The sequence below is a fragment of the Caretta caretta genome, chromosome 17 (genome assembly GCF_965140235.1).
Source record: "Caretta caretta isolate rCarCar2 chromosome 17, rCarCar1.hap1, whole genome shotgun sequence".
Taxonomy (NCBI): domain Eukaryota; kingdom Metazoa; phylum Chordata; order Testudines; family Cheloniidae; genus Caretta; species Caretta caretta.
The window spans coordinates 11,001,924-11,024,979 of record NC_134222.1 but is presented as its reverse complement, the minus strand read 5'-3'; the positions used below and the strand labels follow the sequence as shown (position 1 = coordinate 11,024,979).

At 43.2% G+C, this 23,056-nt stretch overlaps 1 protein-coding gene across 7 annotated transcripts in view; it reads right to left on the bottom strand.

Annotated features, from left to right (window-relative positions):
- Positions 1 to 1,284: 1,284 nt before the first annotated feature.
- RAP1GAP2 (RAP1 GTPase activating protein 2) overlaps positions 1,285 to 23,056 on the bottom strand; it is a 253,052-nt gene continuing 231,280 nt past the window's right edge. For all 7 annotated transcript variants that reach the window (XM_048824054.2, XM_048824056.2, XM_075120918.1 and 4 more), the window contains 8 exons: positions 16,614 to 16,751; positions 15,248 to 15,366; positions 13,988 to 14,101; positions 13,215 to 13,332; positions 11,824 to 11,950; positions 9,251 to 9,327; positions 8,151 to 8,189; positions 1,285 to 6,924 (listed from right to left, as the gene is read on the bottom strand). In XM_048824054.2, the coding sequence (XP_048680011.2) occupies positions 8,181 to 8,189; positions 9,251 to 9,327; positions 11,824 to 11,950; positions 13,215 to 13,332; positions 13,988 to 14,101; positions 15,248 to 15,366; positions 16,614 to 16,751 (702 nt within the window). In that variant the 3' untranslated portion in view covers positions 1,285 to 6,924; positions 8,151 to 8,180. The remainder of the gene's footprint in view (positions 6,925 to 8,150; positions 8,190 to 9,250; positions 9,328 to 11,823; positions 11,951 to 13,214; positions 13,333 to 13,987; positions 14,102 to 15,247; positions 15,367 to 16,613; positions 16,752 to 23,056) is intronic.

Below are 23,056 nucleotides of genomic sequence, written 5' to 3'. Positions count from 1 at the left end.
GGCTCTGCTTCAAAAAAGTACTCTAGTGAAATAAATTCACCTCTGGAAAAAAAAAGAGAACATGAGGGCCAGCTTCTCAATTGGTATAACTCTAGCTAAGTCACATGAACTTCAGGCATTTCTACCAGCTGAAGGTCTGCCCACCATGTTGACTGAGACCTGGCCTACCCATTTTTATATAAATATATTTGTATAAAGCACCTTTCCACCAATATAACTGGCCGTGTCACATAAGGGGCAGGTACCACTTTGATGCCAGTATTGTTAAAGCAGTACAGCTTCTGCCTGGAAACAAACCCACAGACAACCTACAGGGCACTGGTATTCAACAGCTTGTTACTTGCAGGTGCTCTTAACCAAAGGGGCAAAAAGTCATCACTTCTTGTTCATCTTACAGTTTTATGGAGCTTACTGTTGTAAAGAGACATGATGCCTGAAAATGGCACTATGTGTTAGTAATGGCCTTTGTGGTTTCTGTAAAGTAAATAATTCACAACATTAAAAAGAGAGAAATACCCAATTTGAGGTCAACTCAGATCACGATAAGCAAGGGCACTCATTCATTGTTTTAACATTGAATTAAGGCACTGGCCATTTATAGCATGTAGCAACTGGAATGGGTAGCTTCAGTGTCAGATTTTAATGGCCAAGTACCCACTTCAGTCAAGCATGTGCGTAAAGCTAAGTTTAAAGTTCCATTGCATTCAATGGGACATAAGTATATGCTTAAATGGTTTGCTGAATTGGTCCCAAATTCTGTTCTCAATCAGGAGTAACTCTACTGAAGTTACACCAGTTTAAATGAACAAAATTTGGCCCATGCTGTGTTGGATCACTTTTTCATTTTGAAAAAGTGTGTTACCAACTATATTAACAAAAAGAAAAGGAGTACTTGTGGCACCTTAGAGACTAACCAATTTATTTGAGCATGAGCTTTCGTGAGCTACAGCTCACTTCATCAGATGTTTACCGTGGAAACTGCCACTATATTAAGACACTATATTAAGAGTGTCAGGTGATGGAAATTGGTCATAGCAATCAGTGGATGTATGCCAGTTACAATTTACAAAGTGAGGATCTGGCTTATATGGTTTAGCCATTCATTTACATTTGCTTTCCCATAGGCCTGATTCTGATCTCATACACTGCTGTAAAGCAGGAGTAACTCCACTGTAGTTCATGGAAGTAAACCAGCATAAAATCACATAAGGGAGATCACAAGCAACCTTTGCAGGGTGCAGTTTAAGTCAAATGCTTTATCAGTGCACATAAATCCTGGTACGCTTACAGGCACAAAATATGTTATTTATTGTGAACTTTGCAAAGACACGATTAAGCAACAAAATATACATTTTTGAACCTTTAGAATTAGTTTTTATACATAACAAATACAATATGCTACCATAGCAATAAATTAAATGTACATTATTTACACAAACATAGGTAACCAGAAACTCTACAAAGCATCACCTCTCTACAAAAAAATAATTTTTTTGTCAGATACATTTCATTAAGAATTTTTTTTCTACACGGTTACCTCTCGTCACATTCTAATGTTTAGAAAACCCTTTGCAGGATTTTATACAGTACTACATTCATGACAAAAAAAATTGAAAGCATGCTTTAAGATTTGGAAAAAAAAGAAACCTTTAACTATTTAAAAATGAAACAGAATTTTGAACATAAGCCCCATGAACAGAAGGTCTGAGGTGCTGAGCCCCCACAATGTCCATTGACTTCAATGGCAGTTGTATGTGCCTCTCACAATCAGGCCCAAAGATCACTGAAAAATCTTTGGCACAGATCCTCAGCTGGTGTTAATGTGTCCATTTACACCAGCTCGCTGTGTGGCCCTTCATCGCTACATTAACTAAAGCCCTAGTTCAGAAAAGCAGTTAAATATTTGCTTAAGTACACCCCTGTTCAACAAAGCACTTTAAGGGCTCTGCTTTCTGTGGAGTTCAGTGAGACTTATGCAGGAAAGCACTTACGTACATGTAAGTTTGTGTACACAGCTGCGAACCAATCCCCTTCCTACTATTGAGAGGCAGGACAAAATTCTCCATTCCATTCTGCACTTGAGATTTCCTGTCTGCAATGTGGGATTGATTGCATATGATATACTTGGGATGGGGTTTTCAGAGGCTCAGCAATTTAGGAGCACAAGCCCCATAGACTTTCAATTTGACTCCTGCTGTTAACTCCCTTAGGAGCTTTTGAAAATCCCCCTCTTCTTCTCTCTCTAGAGTCCTCAGTGCTCTCTGTGGAAGTTCCAGGCAGGTAACAAGTGCAGGATGTGCTGCAGATTAGGGAAGAGAACTTCTTGCCCTTTGGGCTCAAATAAGTGGTGGAAAAGTTAAAGCATAAAATAAAATGACCCCCAACTGGAAGACCAGGCCTTCACTGAAGTCAGTGGAGCTATGCTGTTTTACACCAGCTGAGGATCTGGCCCAGAATGTCTTATTTGGAAATTAAATAAATATACAGTGTTTGCACTTCCATCGTACCCATGTTAATACAGTAAAATCAGTGCAAGAAGGTAAGACAGACCCTAGAACACTGTCCCATAGAAATCTCTCTTTTTTGTGGACCATGTGAAGAATGACACAAATATCTAGTTTCTGCTTTCTGAATCCCCATTTTTCACTCACACTGGAAAAGTGCACTGTCTGAGAATTTAGTGTATGAACTAAGAACTACATTAGAGGAAACCCTCAGTAGTTCTGTCATCCTGAAGCACTCTGCAATATATACTGATGTGCAGATGCCTCCTAGGTGTAGCACAGGAAGTGAAGAAGAATACTGTCCCCCCCCCCTTAAAACTTCAAAGGAATGTAAGTAGATAAAGTAATTCTATGGGAATGTGGCTAGGACAGCAGCATTAAAACCCCTACTCTTGTAAAATGCTCCACAGGATCTTTAATGATCACAAGTGGTGAGGGGGGTAAAAAGTATCTAAGACTCATCAAGCTTAAACTCCTGACATGTTTGGGTACTTTTGAAAACTTTACCTGAAGACCTCAAGTCTCCATCCCCTCTGCAATTCTGTGGGAGTGGTATTGTGAAGATGAGTCCACTTTGCTGTATTTCTCTCACATATTTTCAAACTTTCCTATTGACATTGCTTTGAATCGCATTCAAACAACTTTTACTGAAAGTCACAGTCTCTAATGAAATACCCCAAGATGACATATCTTATGCTGAAAGATTTTACAGAGATCAGCACTTAAGCTAAAGATGACTTCTGTAGAATCAAAGCAGCCCGTTGAAATACCAAAAAAAGCTACCAGGTGACATTTTGGTATATGGCTTCAGGAAATTGATCAAACAATATCTAAGTGAAAGAGTGAAGAAAATATGTAAAAGTTGCTGCCCTGGCACACAAATATGAGCTTTTAAAATGTTTTGCAGCAGTATGTATAGATAGGTGCAGATGTCTCAGGTTCAAAACAGGACTTGAGACAGTGCTTTTTCCTTATTTAAACAAAATATTCATTTTTAATATTTAAATTCTAGTCGGGGAAAATATTCTGAATTTTGGTTAGTTGTTACTAGTATTTCATTCTGCAGAGAGCGGTACTTTTTAAAGAAAAACTTTCTGTTCTCAGAGAAAATAATCAATAAAATTTGTCTATAACAGCAGATGAAGTAAAGGGCGATAGTTACAAGCTCTTATATGGCGATTAGTTTTATTTTAAATGGGCAGACTACGTGTAGGCACCGGCAGCACCTGTACAAATGTAAGTATCTGTTTTAGTAAACCAAGATGCAGTGTGCTACTGACCGAAAATGAACATTTGGTTCTTCATACTGTGTGTTTGCCTCAACCAAAATTTCAGGCTCTTTCCGAAGGCCAGGCAAGCTTGTGTCCAAGTTACCACAGCATTTTGCCAGCATGGGGTTAGATCCTTCAAGGCTGGAGAGCCAGTGTAGTTCCTTTGACTTTAATCAAACTATACTGAAGTGTACCAGCTGAGGATTTGCCTGTGGGAAGCACTCCCCCTGCTGTGGGCTGCCTGAAAATAGGGTACCTCGCTTTGTTATGCTCACATGTATTTTAAACTTTCCTGTCACTTTATGGTTGTGATTGGTGGGGGTGCTTATATTAGGGTGCCCAATTCTGCACTTAACATCCACAAATTAGACACCAGAGACCCATTTGGGACACTTCAGAGCCTCTTTGGTGCCAGAGGTTAGGGCATACATTTGAAGTTCAAAGTATGAAAATTTTCTTTCCAAATGCAAGTGACACCCCTCATTTAATGAGGCAGTGTTAGTGAATCAATTGGATTAATTTAAGGAAAAAAATTGTCATTTTACAGAGTGAGGAAACCTTCTTTTTAGAGTGCTAATAGAATGGGTCCCAAGCCCTCTTGTGGAAAGACTCCCTGTGACATGGAGGGCCCATCCAAAGCCCACTCAAAAGAAAAGAACAAAAAAAAAGGAAGCTGGCTACATTTTATGGAAATTGATAGAGGTATTTAGAGTTCCTGATATCAAAATCAAAGTAGTTACTTGTACCCACCACCAGAAATGACGTACAAGCTGTCACACACAGGGGGGGGGAAAGGACCACAGAGTGCAATTAGCTCCACCAGTATTTCCATAGTAAATTATTTTCCCATAAAAGAAGCTTTAGCAACTCTTTGCCATAGAAATTACAGTCTTTTCCCCCATTTTCTGGAGGAACAAGTCAGGTACTGAAAAGTCTTTCATGTGAAACTAAAATTTGATACATAGGGTGCAAGTCAGCATAGCTCCATTGAGGTCACTGGAGCATCACCTACTGACCCCAGCTGAAGATCTGGCCCATAAAATTCAATGGGTGCTTTTGAGATCTACTTAGTAGTCAGAATCACTACTGCCCAGTTGTAGTTTAAGTCACTCTGTTTGGGGGCAGGGGAAAAGGTGTTTAAATTATATAAAGCACTTCCCCTCTCGCTGCAGTTCAGGTGCTGATAAAAATGAAAGTGCCTCTTCTTTGTTTAATTAAATGTCTCCAATAGTCCAGGCTCTGACTCTCCCTCGCCTTAGCCACACCGTGCAAAGTAGCCAACCACCATAATTCCATTTTACCCTTTCATTGCACTACAGTAAAAGGTGCAGGGCAATGGATGTACATTGACCCCTGGTGTTTGATTAAACTTCTACATTTGGTTCTGTGGGAGCCCTCAGGTCCTGGCAGTTAGTACACAGCATTGTTAAGGAACAGCACCTGAGTCTTGAAAGGTGGCAGGTGACCTACTGATGAGTTGACCTATGAGGGGGAAGTGAAATCACTTTCCATGAACATAAAGTAGAAGGAAAAATGGGGGGGGGGGGCTGACTGTTTTCTCACAATACCGTAAATCTGTGGCATATTTATACAGCTTAAACATTCTCCACTGTTTTTGTCCCTTTTCTAATGGCAAACTTCCTTCGCTAACTGGGTGAGGTGCAGAATCTCTGGTGATGTCTCCCAAGAGCATTGTGTTGGTCATTCTGCAGGCTCTTGTATACTATCATGGCACCCATAAAAATACAAACCACACGGCTGCTGCCCAAGCAAAGGAGAACCTTGCTCAAGTACAAGCCCTGTTTGCAGAAATAAGCCATACCCCAGGGTGATGTAGAATTATGGAGACTTAGAACAAGAGCTGGAGAGTTATTGTGTGATTACGGGAGAGTGGCGTTTGCTCATTTATCACACTCTATTCACAGGATGGGTTTTTTTTTCCCTTCTTCCCAGCCCTCTTTTGACATTGCACAGCCGCTCCCCACAGAATGTGAATAATCCATTACACAGCAAAAGGATGAACTTCCTCTGAGTAGGTGGGTTACCCAGTCCTGCCAAGCGAGTTTACACAAACAAACAACAGAAGTCAGCTTGTAATTTGCTTGCTGGAGATAGATTCCAGCCAAGTGGATATTCTCCAGACCATATGTCCTCCTAAAGAGTGAGGGCCAAATTCTCTACTGTAAAATGGCGCAGCCTCTGTTATTATTTCTAGCGTGAGAGTGCCTGGAAGTCACATTATGCTCGGCACTGAACAAACCCATCATATGAGACAGTTCCTACCCCAACAAGGAGGAAGGGAACAGAGGCCCACAGAAGTTACTGCTCAAGTTCACTCAAAGCGGCCAGGAATAAAACCCAGGGCCACATCCACTAGACTACAGTGACTCTCGGAAGTCAATAGAGATTTACAGCAGCACAGAATTTTTCCCTTGATTTTTCTCCAAAATCCCTTAACGGATCAGAGCAAAGTGAGGAGGAGGAGGAGGAGATCCCTCCTGTCCAAGCTGAGAGTCAAAGAAATATATTTGAAAGAGCTTGTGCATGTCTCCTGACAAGCTCCCCCCACCCTTAAAAAAAAACCCAACCACCTGTTTTTCATTAGGCAACTAAAAATAAAGCAGAGAGACATCCTGAAAGGACAGAGAATGTCTGTCCTGCTTACTTTCTGGACAAGGAAAAACAGATGCTAGCTCAAATTGATAGACACAGAGTTGCAATAGGAAAAGGCCTATGGGAAACAGGATTGGTTATTGAATTGTCTTTTTCCAGTCAAAGATCTACAAGATGAACAACACTCATCTTAAGACAAATAGCTACAAGGCGCACACAAGGGTAACACATTTCAGAGCACCGAGTGAGAGGGTGAAGTTGCTTCAAGTAGTAGATGTATCTCCCGCTGCAATGCTAGAATGTGTTTTGTCAGACAAAATGGGAGTCGAGCAACTTGCTTACCACTCTGAAAAGACGGGTTCTTGTTAGACTACAGAAATTTCTGCTAGATGGCAGTTTCTTCTTGACTTCAAGGTACAGCTGAGCAGGTGAAGATCGCACAATGCAGCGTGGCAGTTGCTATTAGTGTAGCGAATATGGTTTCCCGTTTGATGGTGGAAGAGAAGAGTTTTTCCCTTTGTCATAACAGAAATAAACTAAAAAAAAAAAGGCAAAAAGAGAGAATAAAAACGATAGAGGAGAAAATTCTCAAGAAAGGGTCAGCGACAGTATGAATAAGTCGTGCCACTTTCAGAGTTCCACAAAGCACTATGAGGCTGTAAAAACTTTCACCTGCAAGTGAAAGTATGGTCCAAGCCAACTGGAATCTTCAGCTGAGATCAGTGGGCTTTGGATCAGGCCCATATTATTTGCTGAAGGTAGTGATAACTGTAAACATGAAAGGCCAGATTTTTCACAGGTGCTGAGCCACTCCATCTCCCTCTGAAGTCACAGAAGAGTTAGGATTAGCAGTGCTGCAAACTCTAAGTATTGAAAACTCATGAGTCAGCACGCACAGAGCAGGAGATTGGCCTGGTTTTAAAAAATTATATACTTTGGGATACGTCTGGGGTTTGAGGCTGTTCACCACAATTATGAGGGCTAGAAACTTTTTAATTGAATGAAAGCTGAGGTTTTTGTGAAGTAACAGGACTCCAAGAGCTGGGGCCTTAACAAAAAACACAACTATCACAAGACCTGCAATGAAACCACTAGAATTTCCAACATTGGCCTTGCAAGCTGCTCATCAGTATATTTCAACCTTGACTTGGAGGGGGCGACTCATAAGCCAGAAGAGTAGCCAGACGCAAACCTCCTCTGATGAAACAGTTGTTGTTGCCAGTTCTGATGGAGGTATTTTCTGCTGTGGACACATGTCTGTTTAGAACTAGACTGAGACCCCACCCCCACCCCCCAAGTTATTATAGCCATTAGCTGATAAACTGCTAAGGGTTGCAAAACAGTTCCCATTACAATTCCATGTTTTAAATGCTTCTAAAACATACCTGATGAGCTGAATAGTTCCACGCATGAGGTCTGCCCTGCCCAAATATTTTTTTGGCAAGGAGAATTGTGAGGGCGGGATGTTTGAGCAACTTATTCAGCCTGGTTTTTTTCCAGTTATGAGAATGAACAAAATGGATCCTTATTCTCACTGTAAAAATTCTAACCTCTCCTTTAAAAAAACAGTGCAACAGCTAAAACCGTTGACCTTGCCACAGTGAGATCTATTAACTGGCCGAACAATCGCCCCATAAGGGAACTGATGGAAGCCCCACTGGGACTCTTAAAACTATGCTAGATAAAACCCAAGTAAATATACTATAACTGCACTGGCAGGGGAATGGACAAATCATCTTAGACCATATTACAAAACACTTACCTTTTACAAGTTCATGTCGTCTGTTGCCTGCTAGTGACTCTATATAAAAGAAAAAAGCAGAACACAGATTTTTTTCATACAAATAAAGGGACAACTGTGTAAAAACCTTTTTACCCTGCCCCTCCTGTATTTCTTAACTTGATCTACAGTCGTCCCCAAGAGGCCTCCAGGATGGTCAGAAATTAGATTCACATTGCTAGTAACAGAATGGGTGAAAAAAATGCTGATGAAATTTTTACAAAGACAACTTCATCATTACAATTTTGAAGCATTTGGACCAGCTTTAACAGGTACCCCACGGCTGTTGCCCAGGGACTGGCCATCAACAGACCTTCTGCTTTTCCCAATCCTTTTTTCTGCCCTCCCCTTTCCTTTCCATAAAAGCAACATTGTACCCATTTTGCACAACTGAGCCACCTGACGCCAGAAGAAACCAAGTCGTCTAGTTGGAAATGCCATGCTTTGTGGCATTTCCCGGGCTGGTGTGCGTCAATTAACATGGGCATGTATGATGCTGACTCTGGGAACCCATTGCAAGAGACTGTGCTAAGAGCACATTTAATTTAGTGTGGGGAGGGAGAGGGGAGATGTGTGTGTACATGAGACCCCGTATCTTTTGTTATGGGGCTTATACAGAGAACCATGCTCATTCCTTGGCCTCAGACTGGAACTTCTCTCCTCAGGTTCTGTTCTGGAGCAACCAGTGAGTTGCCCCCTCTGTCAGTTTGGTGGTGGTGGTGATTGCATAGTCTTCCCTCTCCTTGTGGGCTGATGTGAGCTATACTACCAGAGTTAGACCCTTAGACATTGGTCTGCTAGAGCCACATTGTGCTATGGCCTCCCACACTAGCTGTCCCTCCTACACCTGGCACGAAGGACATTGTCAAGGTATCCCAGGGCATTGAACTGCTGTACCTGATTCTCCACAGGCGTAACATTGTTTACGGATGTTAGAGTAGGACCCTGCTGCTGAGGATCAGGGACCTGCAATTGGTTCCCATTGGCTGCTATTCTCTATCCAAGCACAGCTCGGACATAGTGGACAATTGGAGCTATAACCATGCTTAGAACACTATCTGGTTAAAATAACAGATACGTACCGTGCTGGAACTGGCATGGCTAAGCTTATCGAAGCGAAACTTTAGATTGGACCTTGGAGAGTTTCTGCTCTTTATATCTGTCAGGAAACAAAAAAAATCAATAAACCAGTATTTGTTTAAGCTGTAATCTTGACTGCACCTAGACCAGCCCAACCAGTCAGTCAGTTGAATGGATTCCCATTGATTTTAACAATCATTTCATTCAGTCTTTCTAAAGATTTGGCAAAATCTCCACATTAAGCAATCATCCTAGATGGAGTAAACTGATGCTTAATTATATCCCATAATATATCTGAGAGAAATGTCACCGAAATGACTACTAAATGACCGATCTAAGATGGATGGCACGGGTTGCAGTTTGCTAAGAGGACGAATATGAAATACAAATTTTAAACACAGAGAATGGCTGTTTTAATTTTGACAAAAGTAACTGGGACGAATGAGGAGGAGGACGCGTGGGTAGAGCTACAGAAATAAAGTTTCCACTTCATCCTTCTTTTACAGCTGTTCCCTGTTACTAATGTGTGAAGGTTAAATTGAGAGGGCTGGTAAGCCAAGAGCTAATAGTCTTAACTCATAACTTCCCATTTTGCACTTGTATCGTTTCTTCCCACACTCTTTATGGGGAATGAAATTTAAAACAGTGGTAGATCTACGTGTAAGGAGACTATGACGCTGAAGTCCCAAACTCCTTGCCTGCACCCACAAGACCTTCCAGCACAGAATGGTTGTATTGTCATTATTTTAATGAATTAACAAAGGTTCCCATTCTGCCCTTACTTATTGTGAGTAGTGCCTTATTTTTGCTAGTGGTTCTGCTGAAATGAATGGAACTAACGGCAGAGTGAGCTTCAGCTCAAAATAAGCCTGGCAGAATCATGCCCAAAGGAAACTTCTTGGTTACGGGTTATGTTCTGAATCATAGCCTGTTCCGTGGAGCCAGTGCTCTCATATGTAGGTTTCCAAGACTACTCTAGTTGCCAGTCCATTGAGAAGGAAACAAACCAACAACAAACAGCCACTGATACGCTTTAGTTATAACAGCGAAATAAATTCCCTGTGCTGAATATAAACATAAAAAATACAGTCTGCTAAATGGATACCATGGTGACCAGGATGTGTCTGCAACATACCTTTCAAGCCAAGGTTTTAGGAAGAAGTTAGCATTTCATTCACTTTCCGAGGCTGCTTCTGCACAGGCCAATGAGGGTATGCCTACACTTCAGGTGGGAGAGAGCCTCCCACCCCGGGGCTTGAGCTAGTACGCTAAAAACGGTCATATGGACATTGCAACTTGGGCTCTCAAACCTAAGGGAATGGATGGGTGTGACAGTCCAAGCCGCAACGTCCATCCATACTGCTGTTTTTGGCACGTTAGCTCAATCCCCATTAGCATGACTCTACCTGGGCTGGGAGGTGCTCTCTCACCTGCAGTGGAGACATCCTGAAAGTGTAATACAATCTTTTATAGTGCTGTCAGGCTTCTATGAATCAGAATGATTCATTCTGTCTAACTAATTTTTAAGGGACTGATCCAAAGCCCATTAGAGTCAATGGGACTTGAGCATGTGGCTGAATTCTTTACTGAATATGTATAGGATTGCTTATGTGCTTACAGTCAAGCACTTGGTCAAGTGCATCTGCTGAACTGGGGGGCCTGAAAAGACAACCATAAAAAGATGCCCATTGACTTCAATAGATTTTGGTTTGGGCCTCCTGGGCCCCACTCTGCAATCCTTAGTCATGCTGGGAGAATCTCCATTTAGTGACTTCAGTGGAACTATCTTCTAATGTGCATAAGGGTTGCCAAATCAAGCCCTAAGTAAGGGTCCAGTTCTGCAACCCTCACACATCAAAGAGTACTTATTCATGTGAATTGGCCCGTTGATTTCAGTTGGACTTTAGTACGAGCAGGAGTTGAAGAACAGGGTTCTCGGTAACAGTGACTGGAGATTAATGGCTGGCTGGGGGGAGAGCGGCTGAAGTCATTTTGCTCATTGCTTTGTGGGTTCTGTTTCAATGCACTGCCAGCAGTGCTGACACAGCTTATACTAGGCCATATTTTTCTTCACACAAGAAAGATAATTTCCCAGTGCTGCTGGGGCCCTGGAAAACAAAAGGCAACAGGTCCTGGGGAGATCAGTGGCGGTCTTTGCCAGCTTTGAAAAGAATGGGAAGACCAGTGCCATTCTGTTCCTCCATGCCAGTGCTGAATGGATTGTGGTGTTTCTAGGGGGTCCGAAGGCAACCTGTCTCCTGTGGGACAGTTTCTATCCAGAGACCAAAGAAACCCCAAAACAAACCCTACCAAAACATCCTCCAGTGCACACACACCTCTCTCTGGGGAGAGGATCAGAGAATAACCACCACCTGACGGATGTGTAGTCATGTTGCTTAATGCACTACTGGTGAAAGGGCAGCATAAGAACCTTATTAGAAGACAGCTGAAGTGGAGCCAGATACTTGGGTTTCGTTCCAAGGGGGGACCTTAGTGAATTGACCTTCCTAGAGACATCTGCCCAACAGATACAAGTGTCTGTCCCATTCACGCTCCACCACCCCATCCTACACACCTGTGGGACTCCTGCTCATGATCACAGGTGTAGCAGCAGCTGCCATACTTGGATTCTCGTTGCTGGGAGAAGAGCCGTAGACAAACACGTCCTGTTTGAAAGGCGAGGCTGTGGATGGATGGCTGCCCTGTAGGCAGAGATTGAGCAAAGACCTTTTTATGGAGCGCTTTTGTTAGTGGCATTCTATTTCTACTGCACTGCATCTGTGCTCAGCAGCGGTTCTGGTCCAAGAAATAGCGAGGTTCTTGGGAAAGGTGGTATTGATGGAGCAAAGCCGGCCGGTGCTTAGACTTGCCCCTGTCTGTCTGTCCCCACCGGCTGCAATAAGGACTTTTGCACACTGTAGATTTAATTCCCCTCTTGCTTGTGTATATCAAGTGTGAAGTCACTTGATATCAGTGGGGAGAGGATAAACCAATGCAAGTGAGATCAGATTCAGGCCCAATCCTGCAGCCTGAATTCCCTTGAGTAGTCCCATTAACCTCAATGTCAGGAAGGGCTGCAGGATTAGTTTTGTTTTTAATCAGCCTAATTAATGGAATCTTGTAAGTGCCGTTGAAAACATTAAGGAACAGCTGAGTCACATGCCAGAACACACACTATTACCCCCACGCAGCCACCGATGCTACCTCATCATGGCAGCAAGGCCCCTAGGACTGGGAACATGCAGGAATGATCCGAGTCAGGAGACTTCATTATGTGCTTGGCTCTGCCACAGGTTCACCATGTGACATCTGAAAAATCACTTCACTTCCCTGTGCCTCAGTTCCCCCCCCCCCCATCAACAACGTGAAGGGAATGATACGTCTAGGCACTTAGCCACCGTGGTGATGAGTACAATGTAAATTCGGAGGGAGAGAGAAGACCCACAGCTATAGCTTGATTAGACTTCCACTGTAAATGTCATTACCGGCAAGATTTCTAGTTCTAGCTGCAACCTGCCATCAGTTGAAGTGCATGCAGGCAGGGTTCACTATTCCAGTACCCACACTGGCCTAGCCCAGGTGTGTCTACACTAGCTGCAATCACACCCCATGACTGCAGTGTAGACATACCTTTTGTTGTGGCTCATCGTTTTACTGCACTGGGGACCAGTGGACTCAGTCCTGAAGTTAGGGTGAGAACTACTATAGAATTTTAATTAATTCAGATGATGGAAACTCATTAAAAACAGTGATGGCGAAAGATAAATAAAAGCACTGCAGTAAGATCAATGACATGAGGCTGTTTAGATAAAGGTACAACTATGTATAGCTATTACGGGTCTAATTCTGAACTTACACCAGTGTAAATCAGGTGTAACTCAATTGGAGTCAATGGACTTAGACAAGCATAAGCAGGATCAGAAGCAGGCCCTACTGTATACAAGTGTGGTGGTATTCAATGCCTACCACGCTGTCGTATTCTTCCAAGGTTTCGGTCTCCCCTGCCGTGCTGCCAAAGCTGCTGGTACTTGATGAAGAGCGGGAGATGTTTGATCTTCCATTCTCTTTCAATTTAATAAATGGCCTAGCAAGCGAACAAGAAGAAAACAGATGATTACAGCATAGACAGCTTCATGCTGAAGGCTAGTGGGAGATGTTTAGCCTTGATTCAATTCCTTGACCGCAATGGAATTACAGCAGGGATTAGTTTGGCCTGGCATTTTTAAATCTATACATAATCATTAAAAAAAAACCATGAAGTTAAATGACTGGTGTATAAGACTAACAGAAACAAATAGCCCATGTTAATTCCCTAAATGCTAACCAGAACACTAAATATTTCTATTGATTTCCCTTCTGTTTTCCACAGATTCCTGCTAGCCTCACCTTTTAGATATTCTGTAGTAACAGTCCTATACAATGCTTTTATTGCACTGCTCTGGTGTTTTGGACAATATCTTCAAAATACTGGTTATTGTTTTTTTTATTAAGAGGGTTCCTGAGAGAATTATAGGTATTTTCACACTAGCAAGGGAGATGCCTGCTTTCGTTGCTTTTCCCTTAATACCAAATCTTATTTGAAGAAAGATACATTGGTAGGTTTGCTGTAAGTGAGTCATATAACAACTTCACTTTCCTCCCCTGTTTGGTTGTCTGTAGCCTCCTTACTGAACTGCATTGATATGAACTCCGGCATAAAGGACAACTATGCTCCAATGACTCCAGCCTTTTCTATTTACCTTTCTTTGTTAGGGCATATTTCAGGAGAGCTAGGGTTAGATGAGGTTTCAGATTTCATGTCTTGAGAAGAATGTCCCCCGTCTGGTGTCCTCTGTGTTCCTGAGACACTGTCACTGAGGGGCAAAGAACAGATTGGACAGATTATACAAGAGACAAGAAAGAGTTGGCCAAATTCTGCTCCCTATTAGGCCAGTGTAAATCCATCAGAGCAACCATTGCTGACTCAGGACCAGTGTCTGACATGAAACCCACTTGTAAGCTATCCAGGATCCTGGCACCTGACTTGTGGCAGAGGAGATGTTTGCTATCTTTCTTAGAAAAGGACAACGGTATGCAAAGTCTCTAGCATCAAACAATAGTTTCTATAGTGCTGGCCAAACCGATGCATGGTTTAGGTGGGTGAAGGAGTCTCCTCTTCAAAGGAGGTGTCCACCGGCAGGGGCCCCAGGTAACAATCCCCCAAAAACTTTGGGGAAGTTCGGATCCTAACCTAAACTTTGGGTCTGGACCTTCTTTCTAGAATGGGCTGAGTCTACATCTTAGATCCAAACCCTCTTGGACTTTGCATAAGTTTTGATCAAAATCTGACCCACCTGAGTCTCTGTGTTCTATAGTACAAATAGAATCATATTAAAAAACCTGACCCTAGCTTTAATCAGGCCAGCCCCGGGCCTGGAGTCATTCTAATCTAAGTCCATCTGTGTACAGTGCTTGTCATATCACTCACTCTGGCACAGAGACCAGTGTAGATTTACAGCCTAAATACCCCTTTTTAAGCAATAGCATTTATGTCACTTCCCCCTCTTCTGGAATCTCTCTCAAGCAAGTTTTTTTGTTTGTTTTACTTTTAGCCAAACTTTGACATCTCGCTTTTAACCAGGTGAACAACAGTAACGTTCCTTTTAGGACTAGCTAGGTGTAGAGATTCATGGGGAAGGCAGGAAGCCCTTGCAATCTAAGGCCTTGTCTTGACTAGGAAAAAAGGTCAGGGATGACGTTGTGTTAGCCAACATCTGTTAGCTACCACAACCTCATCCATGACTTTGCCCCTGGTATAGGCAAAGATTAACACGTAGCTTGATGTGGTCAACCAATGAGGGGAGCCTAAGGTCGGCCCTGATCACCTAACATGAGTTAAAAAGTGTGTATGCTAAGGGCAAAGTCATGGTGTGGTTACATGATAACAAGCATGTTCTCTTTTCCTAGTCAAGACAAGGCCTCAGACAAAACAATTACTACTGCTGCACTTCAGTGCTTACCATCTCGTCCTGCTTTCTGATTGACTTTCTGATCCAGTGTGCAGACGGGGGAACAACCCCGACCGTCGCTTAATAGGACTCCTTGACTGGTTCTTGGCTGTTGCTGCAGCTACAGGAGGCTGAAAAACAAAATGTTCCAATTTAAAATAAAACAAAAATATTCCTCTCCAGGATCTTCCTCTGCTCAGAGCCAAGATGGAAATTACTCCAGACACTTATTTCCGGCTGTGCATTATTCCCTCAGGGTGACAATCTACAGCCTATTTAATGCCACTCCCAAAACAGATAAAAACATCTGGGAAGACAATCTGAAAGTTATAATTCTCCCAAAGGCAACGGAATCAAATTTGGTCCAAAACAAGCAAAAGCATCTCGATCTGCCACACAGATCTTATCCTCATCCTTATTACGCACAACTGTCGAGAAAATCGCCACATAATGTCTTACACCAGCCTTGCAAACAAAGTTCACATTCATTAATATACCTTTTCTAGGGATATTTGTGCCCACAGAGTTTTAGGTAGATGTATAGTTTGGATAACCAAAGATTGAAAGAGGACAGCATAGCCCAATGATAAAGGATGTGAAGCATATAGAAGGGAGAGGAGTTGTTTAGGATGGTTCAAGGGGTATAACAAAGACTGATTGGGTGACAGAAAAGGAAAATTAGGTCTGAGTAAGGCGAAAAAATCCTAATGAGGATGGGCCAGACTGACAAAGATATTTAGGCATCTAAATACATAGATAGGTGCCGGCGGGGTGGGGGGAGGTTACTAAAGCACCTGTGCGAGTTAGGCACCTCATTCCCACTCACTATCATTACACTATCAATGGGAGTTAGGCACCTACCATTTGTAAATCTGCACCAATACCTGTAAGATTTTGGAACAGTCTCCCCAAGAGAGTGGTGGAAGCCCTGTCACTTGAGATATTTAAAGCTGAACTGATTACAACACTAGGAAATATACACATGATTATGGCATCACCTACAAGCCCTGACTAAGACCAGGATCCCAGCATATCAGGCGCTACACAATCATATATTAAGTAACAGTCCCTGCTCCAAGGAGTTTACAATCTCATTAGACAAGATGGACAAAGGGTGGGGGGATAAATAAAGGCACAGAACTGTGAATAGATTAATAGGTCACACAATAGGTTAATGGCAGAGCTAGGGATAGCCCCCAGGCCTCTTGTCACCCGACCCAGGGCTTTATCCACACTAGAGCATACTTCCAGATACAGCAGAGAAAAGTTCTGTGTGGGAAAGGAAGGATAGACTAGATAGTCCAATATGGCTTTTCTCACCGCTTGCTCCTCTGATCTCTAAAGAGTGATGGTCTCACAGCAGATGTGCTGTACTCACCGAGAAGGTGGTCTTTGTTATTTCGCCACTGTTGTGGGTGATTCCTCCACTCAGGCTCCCTGGGATCCCTCCACTGTGATGTTTCTTCTGACTCCCCACCATGGTTTCCATTGAATGGCTGCGGACTCGAATGGCTCTCTGTCGACAAGTTAATAGGAAAAGGGAACAACCCCTTGTTATGAGGCCACAATACTATTTCCTTGCACTAACTACCCCTTTGCATCTCCACGGGATGTTGTCATAGTTTAGAAAATCAGAGTCAGGAACTTCTGAAACCCAGAGTTGAATCTGTGAACACAGATATCCACCCTGGGAACCTGAGTCTTATCCGAGGATAAAGCCGCAGTACCACCACGTGACCTGCAAGTGCAATTAAATTGACCAGCGTATCTCGAATGTCGACGGCTGAGTCCATACAATGAATGGCTCACAAAGGGTTAAAATTCACACGGTGTCCGCACCGACTAAGTCCTCAACACAGAATTTAGGTGGGTCATGGGCCTCATGAATCACCCCAAATGGCATAAAGGCTTTTGCACCCACAACCAACCAAAGAAATCCTTCAGGCAATGAATTATCATGGTCACTTTCGCCCACAAGCCAAGTTCTACTAGACAATAAGAAAAGGACAAGCAAGTTCATTAAAGAGTCTTTTCTCATGTATGCCAGTGTTCCTCAACTGGTGGGTCACAACAGGCAATCGGGAGAGTGGCAAGTCACAGAGAATTGTATTACACTGTAAAACAAAGAAAATCTCCCTCACTTCCTGCAATACCCTCCCCCCTTCAAATATTCTCTGTCACCCTCTCAAAACACAGCAAATTATATGGAGTGGGGTCACTGATATGCTTTTTTACTCTAACTTTCATAATAAATTTCAGAGGGTCGCAGATCCTTTGAATAAGGGCTTGCCAACCTGAAAAGGTGGGAAACAGTAATATAGGTTGCACCGCAGTTAGCTACCTAGCCCGTGGTAGAAGACACCTATATGACAAGCCATACAGCAAACATGACAGATGTTTTCCTCTTCCTCTCTTAATGAGTTTTATGCACACAGTTTATGGACTGAGGACACATCACTGTCTACCATGTGTCTCTGACAGGTAAGCATTGGCAGTGAGTGGGAGAGCCAGAAGTAAAACCAGAGAGTCATGGCTGATAGTCTCCTGGCAGGGAAAGAACCCAGAAATCCTGCTTCCCAGGCCCTGCTCTAACCATTAGACCACACTCCCCCCGAGAACCCGCAACAGAAACAATGACTTCTAGGAGCTGGGCACTGAGGTGTCTCTGGAATTCCCACTCGGTGCGTATCTGCATCCTTAACAATTTTAAATACCATTTAAAAACCAGCCCTTGGGCCTCAGTGAAAAGGAAATATTATGATATGTGCCAGTCTCTGCCCTTTACTTTGATCTAGAAATAGTATAACCCCAGGGTGCCGTGCACCCAGTCACAGCAGCTATGCTCAAATACATTGGTTAGTCTCTAAGGTGCCACAAGTCCTCCTGTTCTTTTTGCGGATACAGACTAACACGGCTGCTACTCTGAAAACTGGCTGATGTGACTTTGTTTTTTAAACCAGTAGGTGTCAGCTCAGCCTAAAGAAATGACTATGATGGTAAATTGCCAAGACAGTTTAACCCAGTACCCCTCACTTCCTGTAATCAAAATCAAGACAAAACATAAATCCATAATGTTTGGTTTATTATGACTGATGTATGTATATATTAACAATACTTGAAAATAAAGTTAATTCTTGTAACTGACCAGTATCTTTACTATCCATTACAAATGTTCTCCAGGTACTGTACATTCAGATAATGTGCTTTCTCAATTCATGTATTGTATTGGCTCTCCCTGTCAACAAAATATTAGCATTTCTTCCTGGCATTTATTTAGGGGTCATAAATATTATGGCCTGGACCTTGCAAAGACTCACACACACACAAACTTAGCTTTGTGAATAATCCCGCTGACTTCTGTGGGATGACTCGCTTTAAATAAAGTTAAGCATGTGATTAATACTCTGCAGGACTGGGGCTGGGGAAAAAAAAAATCTATTGACATGGCCTATTCTTCTGTGAATTGGTGATAGATTACCATGCTTAATTCTCTGTACATCAGGTTGAAAATGAGTCCACTTTATCTCAGCTAATAATGAATATTTATAACCCACAACTCCTCGAAATAAACATGTTACACTTTAAAATCCGACTTCTGCCTGGTGCATTTTTCACACTTGCGACTTTAATTCTAACAGGACAGATCCCCATGTCCGAACTTGCATTTGTGCTGCTTGGCTTGTACTGAAACGGAAGGTGTCCCACAGTGATCTGGGTCTTCAAGCAAGGTTCCAGTTCCAGCTCTGTCCTGTGCCTGGCTTCCTCTCTGCTCCTTAGCCCACACCAGGGCCTGCTGGGCATGGACAAGAACATGAAAGCCAACCAGGGTGAAGTCGGAGCTGGAGAGAACAGCAGGCTGTCGGTGGGCTCCCGAGCGAGAAGGTGAGCAGCCTCTAGAAAGGACCTGCACTGGGTTCAGAGGTGAGAGGGAGCTAGGAAAGGTGCCTGAGACAGGGCCGGGAAAAGCAGCCTGAAAGGCAGGCTGGCAGGAGAGCCAAGGTAAGGAGTAGCTCCTGGGGGTGGTGAGTGATGTGAACTGTTGCGGTGGGAGTGGCTGCTTCTCTACATGGACCCAAAGCCTGGAGACTCAGGAAGAGGGACACACCAAAGACTTTTAGGTGCCTAACTTCCATTGAAATCACCTGAATACGCCTAACTCCCATGGATTTCAATAGGAGTTAGCCACGTAAATGCTTTTCCGGATTTGGGTCCAAGCTCCTTTATACCTCAGCTACACCGCCTGGCCATGAAGAGCTGAAATTGGGAATTGTTTGAAATTCTGGGGCGTATGGGAAAGGATTAATTTGCTTTAGCAAGGAAGCAGAGGACATTGGCTTTGTGGGGAGGGGCTAAAAGCACTCAGACACCAAATCACTGAAGCCCCCAAACAGAGGTCACTGCAGCACCTGCTGAGCAGCCGGAAAGCAGGCCTGGGATAGGAGGCAAATAGAAATGAACACGTGTAATTTCTTTCCACCCTCCCTTCTCCCCCAAACCACTTTATTTACCATTTCTCCTCTCATTTTATATTTACACTGGAAACACACTGTGAAGGAAATAAGCTATCAGGCAGATCAGCAGTGCTGTCCAAAGGTAACAAGGCAAACGCAAAGTTATTCTGGCAGCTGAATTCATCACATGCACTGGGAGACCCTGAAATGCCAAAAGAGCAATAAAGTCCACTTTCTTATAGGCAAAAATCTCATGTAACATGAATATCTCAAAATCTCTTGAAATAGATATGTCTAACGAATGTGTGGTTTTAGTGATGTTCTGAATAACTTTTAGGAGGTCTACAGTAAAGTATTGCTGATTTTGTTTTGGAGAGTGAATCTAATGGACATGATCTGTGCAGGAGGCAGATAACAGGATTAAAGGGTTGCTCAGCGTTTTTGACTTACAGTATTCTGCATGAGTAATAAGGTTTAGCACTTGTACAGCTCTTCACATCTTCTAAACACAGTACAATGATTATCTGATGAAACCTCATCTACACGTAGGAGATAGGCAAGGAAGTATTATTACGGATGGGGAAAATAAGACCCAGTCTAATTCTGATTTCAGCAACAACTTCGGTGGAGTTATGCCAGCGTAAAATTGGTGTGAAATCAGAATCCAGCACCCAGAGTGGTTGAGGCCAAAAGTTTCAAAACTGTCCATTAATTTCGTGCGTCTTAATTTCTGGGTGACAAGGTGGATGAGATAATATTTTTAATAGAACCCACTTCTGCTGCTGAGTTTCAAGCTTACAGAGAGCTCTTCTTCAGGTCTGAAAAAGGTATTCAGCGTGTCACAGCTAAATACAAGGTGGAACAGATTGTTTAGTATAAATAGTTAACACATATTTCAAGGGACCATTCAAGGTGAAGTGGTCCATTAACACCTCTCTAGTCATAGGGAGGAGAGGAGAGGGAAAAAAGCACTGGGGAAAGGAGGGAGGTTAGTGGGTTATAGATTGTTGCAATAAGCCATAAATCCAATGTCTCTATTCAGTCTGTGATTTTTAGTGTCTAGCAAAGTTATGAATTTAGGCTCCCAGGCTCGTCTTTTGTAGGTGTTGTGCAGGTTTCCTTTGAGAAGGAGGACAAAGATCAGATATAGTGTGATTGCTCTGTGAAGCGTTCTGGGTGCCCAACATGAGACACCGACATGTCTGTTAGCCTGATTACGACCCCGCTTTATATCATTTTTACATCTGGTGTGATTCTACTGCTCATGTATGCTGGGTACATGAAATCTGCTTTGCACTCGTGTAAATCAGGCATAGCTCCACTGTAGTCGAAAGAGTTACACAAGTGTAAAAACAGCACAACTGAGATTAAAATTAGGCCCAAATTTCTTAACCTGAAAATTTTAAAGGGGTGAGCTGGAAGGACCACTGTCACATGCAATAATTCCGTAGTCTCTGGTAGCCATTATTGCTTACTTTGCCATACCAACAAAAAAATTTCGAGTATAAACAGGTTGAAGAAACACACCTAAAAGTCTAAAACCTCAGGCAGTGAAAGCTGTTTGAAGAGCTTGAAAATCACAGACTAGCCTGAGAGCACCTACATATGGTTTCGCTTTCATCTTCCTCTCTTCTTTTCCTCTCCCTCAGAAGCTGCTAGAAACAGGGTTGTGGCCTTCAGGAAATGAGCCATAGCAACGAGGGAGATGAATAAAAGTTCCGGGATATCAGCCCTGTTCAGCAAGCCATATGTTTCTGAACAGCAACCAGGAAAACATCCAGCTTCCAGATATCCCACAGGACATGTGCTGGGGGCTGGAGAGAGACTCTCTGTGTTTTATTAGAACAACCCAGCCAGTGGCTGGAATCAGATTGTCAACTGTGTGACCTACTGACTCGGCCATTTGGCAGCCTCCACTTGCTTTGGGTACCCGCTTGGCAGCTTTCTGCTACAAATACAATACTCTCCCCACCCAGGCCTGCCTGCATTCTCTGTGCCACAGTGATGGCAAGACCGGCACATAGAGACACAGCTAGACCAACTAACAAAGAAAGGATTTTTGGATAAACAGCCTGAGTTTAACCTGATTTAGGACCTTCTTTCTGATCCATCAAACAGACAAGACCTGCTGTCCAAGGGACAGCCCCAAACCTTGCAGAAGGGTTGGAAGGACTGACACCTGCCAGAGCTTGAAGATGGAGCTGGGGTAAGCTATATAGCATGCATGTAGGTTCTTTTATTATTGTTAATATGTTTTCTCTGTAATGCTTTTATCTTAAGAACAAATGCGCTTGCTTAGAAAGAGCTGTGTGGGAACTCAAAACTGTTGGCAATTAACGCTGTTCATAACCTCTGGAGAGGAAGCAGAGATGCTGGCCTTTTAGGAAGTCCGAGGCTATCACAATGCAGGCAGGCAGGTAACTGTGAAGCCTGGAAAAACCCCAGTCAGGAGGGAGGGAAATGTGGGTGTCTGAAGAGCCGGGAACCTAGAGCGGGTGCCTTCGAGGGGGAATACAGGTGCAGTTGTCTTGGAACTATGACACTATCTTATTCTGTAGTGCTTCTAATGTTGTGTTTTACTGCTTGTGAACAGTGTCACAATGCAGTTGTTGTTCTTCTATCTTCTGGACTCTGGCCAGGTCTACACCTTCACTGGCATAGTATGTCAGCCAGGGGTGTGATGAGACGTGATCCCTGACAGATATAGCTGTGCTGGCAAAAACCCCTAGTTTAGACTCTATTTACCCCTAGTTAGACTCTTATTTACTCGGGGAGGCTGGAATAAACGCTATCAACAAAAGCACAGGTTTGCCAGCATGAGCCGCGTCCACACTTGCAGTGTTTTGCCGGAAGAGTTTACAGGTGTAGCTGTACCGGTGACGCCTGGCTTCATATTTAAACATACAAAGACTTCCTGCCACGCTTTCTTTTCTTTCACTGTGGAGCTTGTCCAAGAGTTATCACTCTTTTTAGACAGCCTCCTTTCTTTAGGGACTTCCCCAAAGCGCTGAGTACATTTCTGTTCCACCATGGTTAGGAATCCAGCTCTGCCAGGCAATGAATCCCTTGAGGGGTCACTGTATTCTCTTCCCTCGCTTTTCTTTAGACTTTTGCATTTTCTCCTTCCCCCGTTCTCCCCTTAGGCATTTATACCAGACTCGTCGCCAGGGTATCTGAAGCCCCTTTCCTACTCTCATCTCCAAATATACCCATCTCTCATCTTGTTTCCTATATTAAAAACAGCAACCACCACCTGTTAGTCCTGTTGTCAGGCCACCCGTTTACTTCACCAGCTCAGAAGCATCATCTTAGGAAGCGTCTCCTCTCTCAGCACAATGACTAGCGTCTGAGCAGAGACACAGCCCAGCAG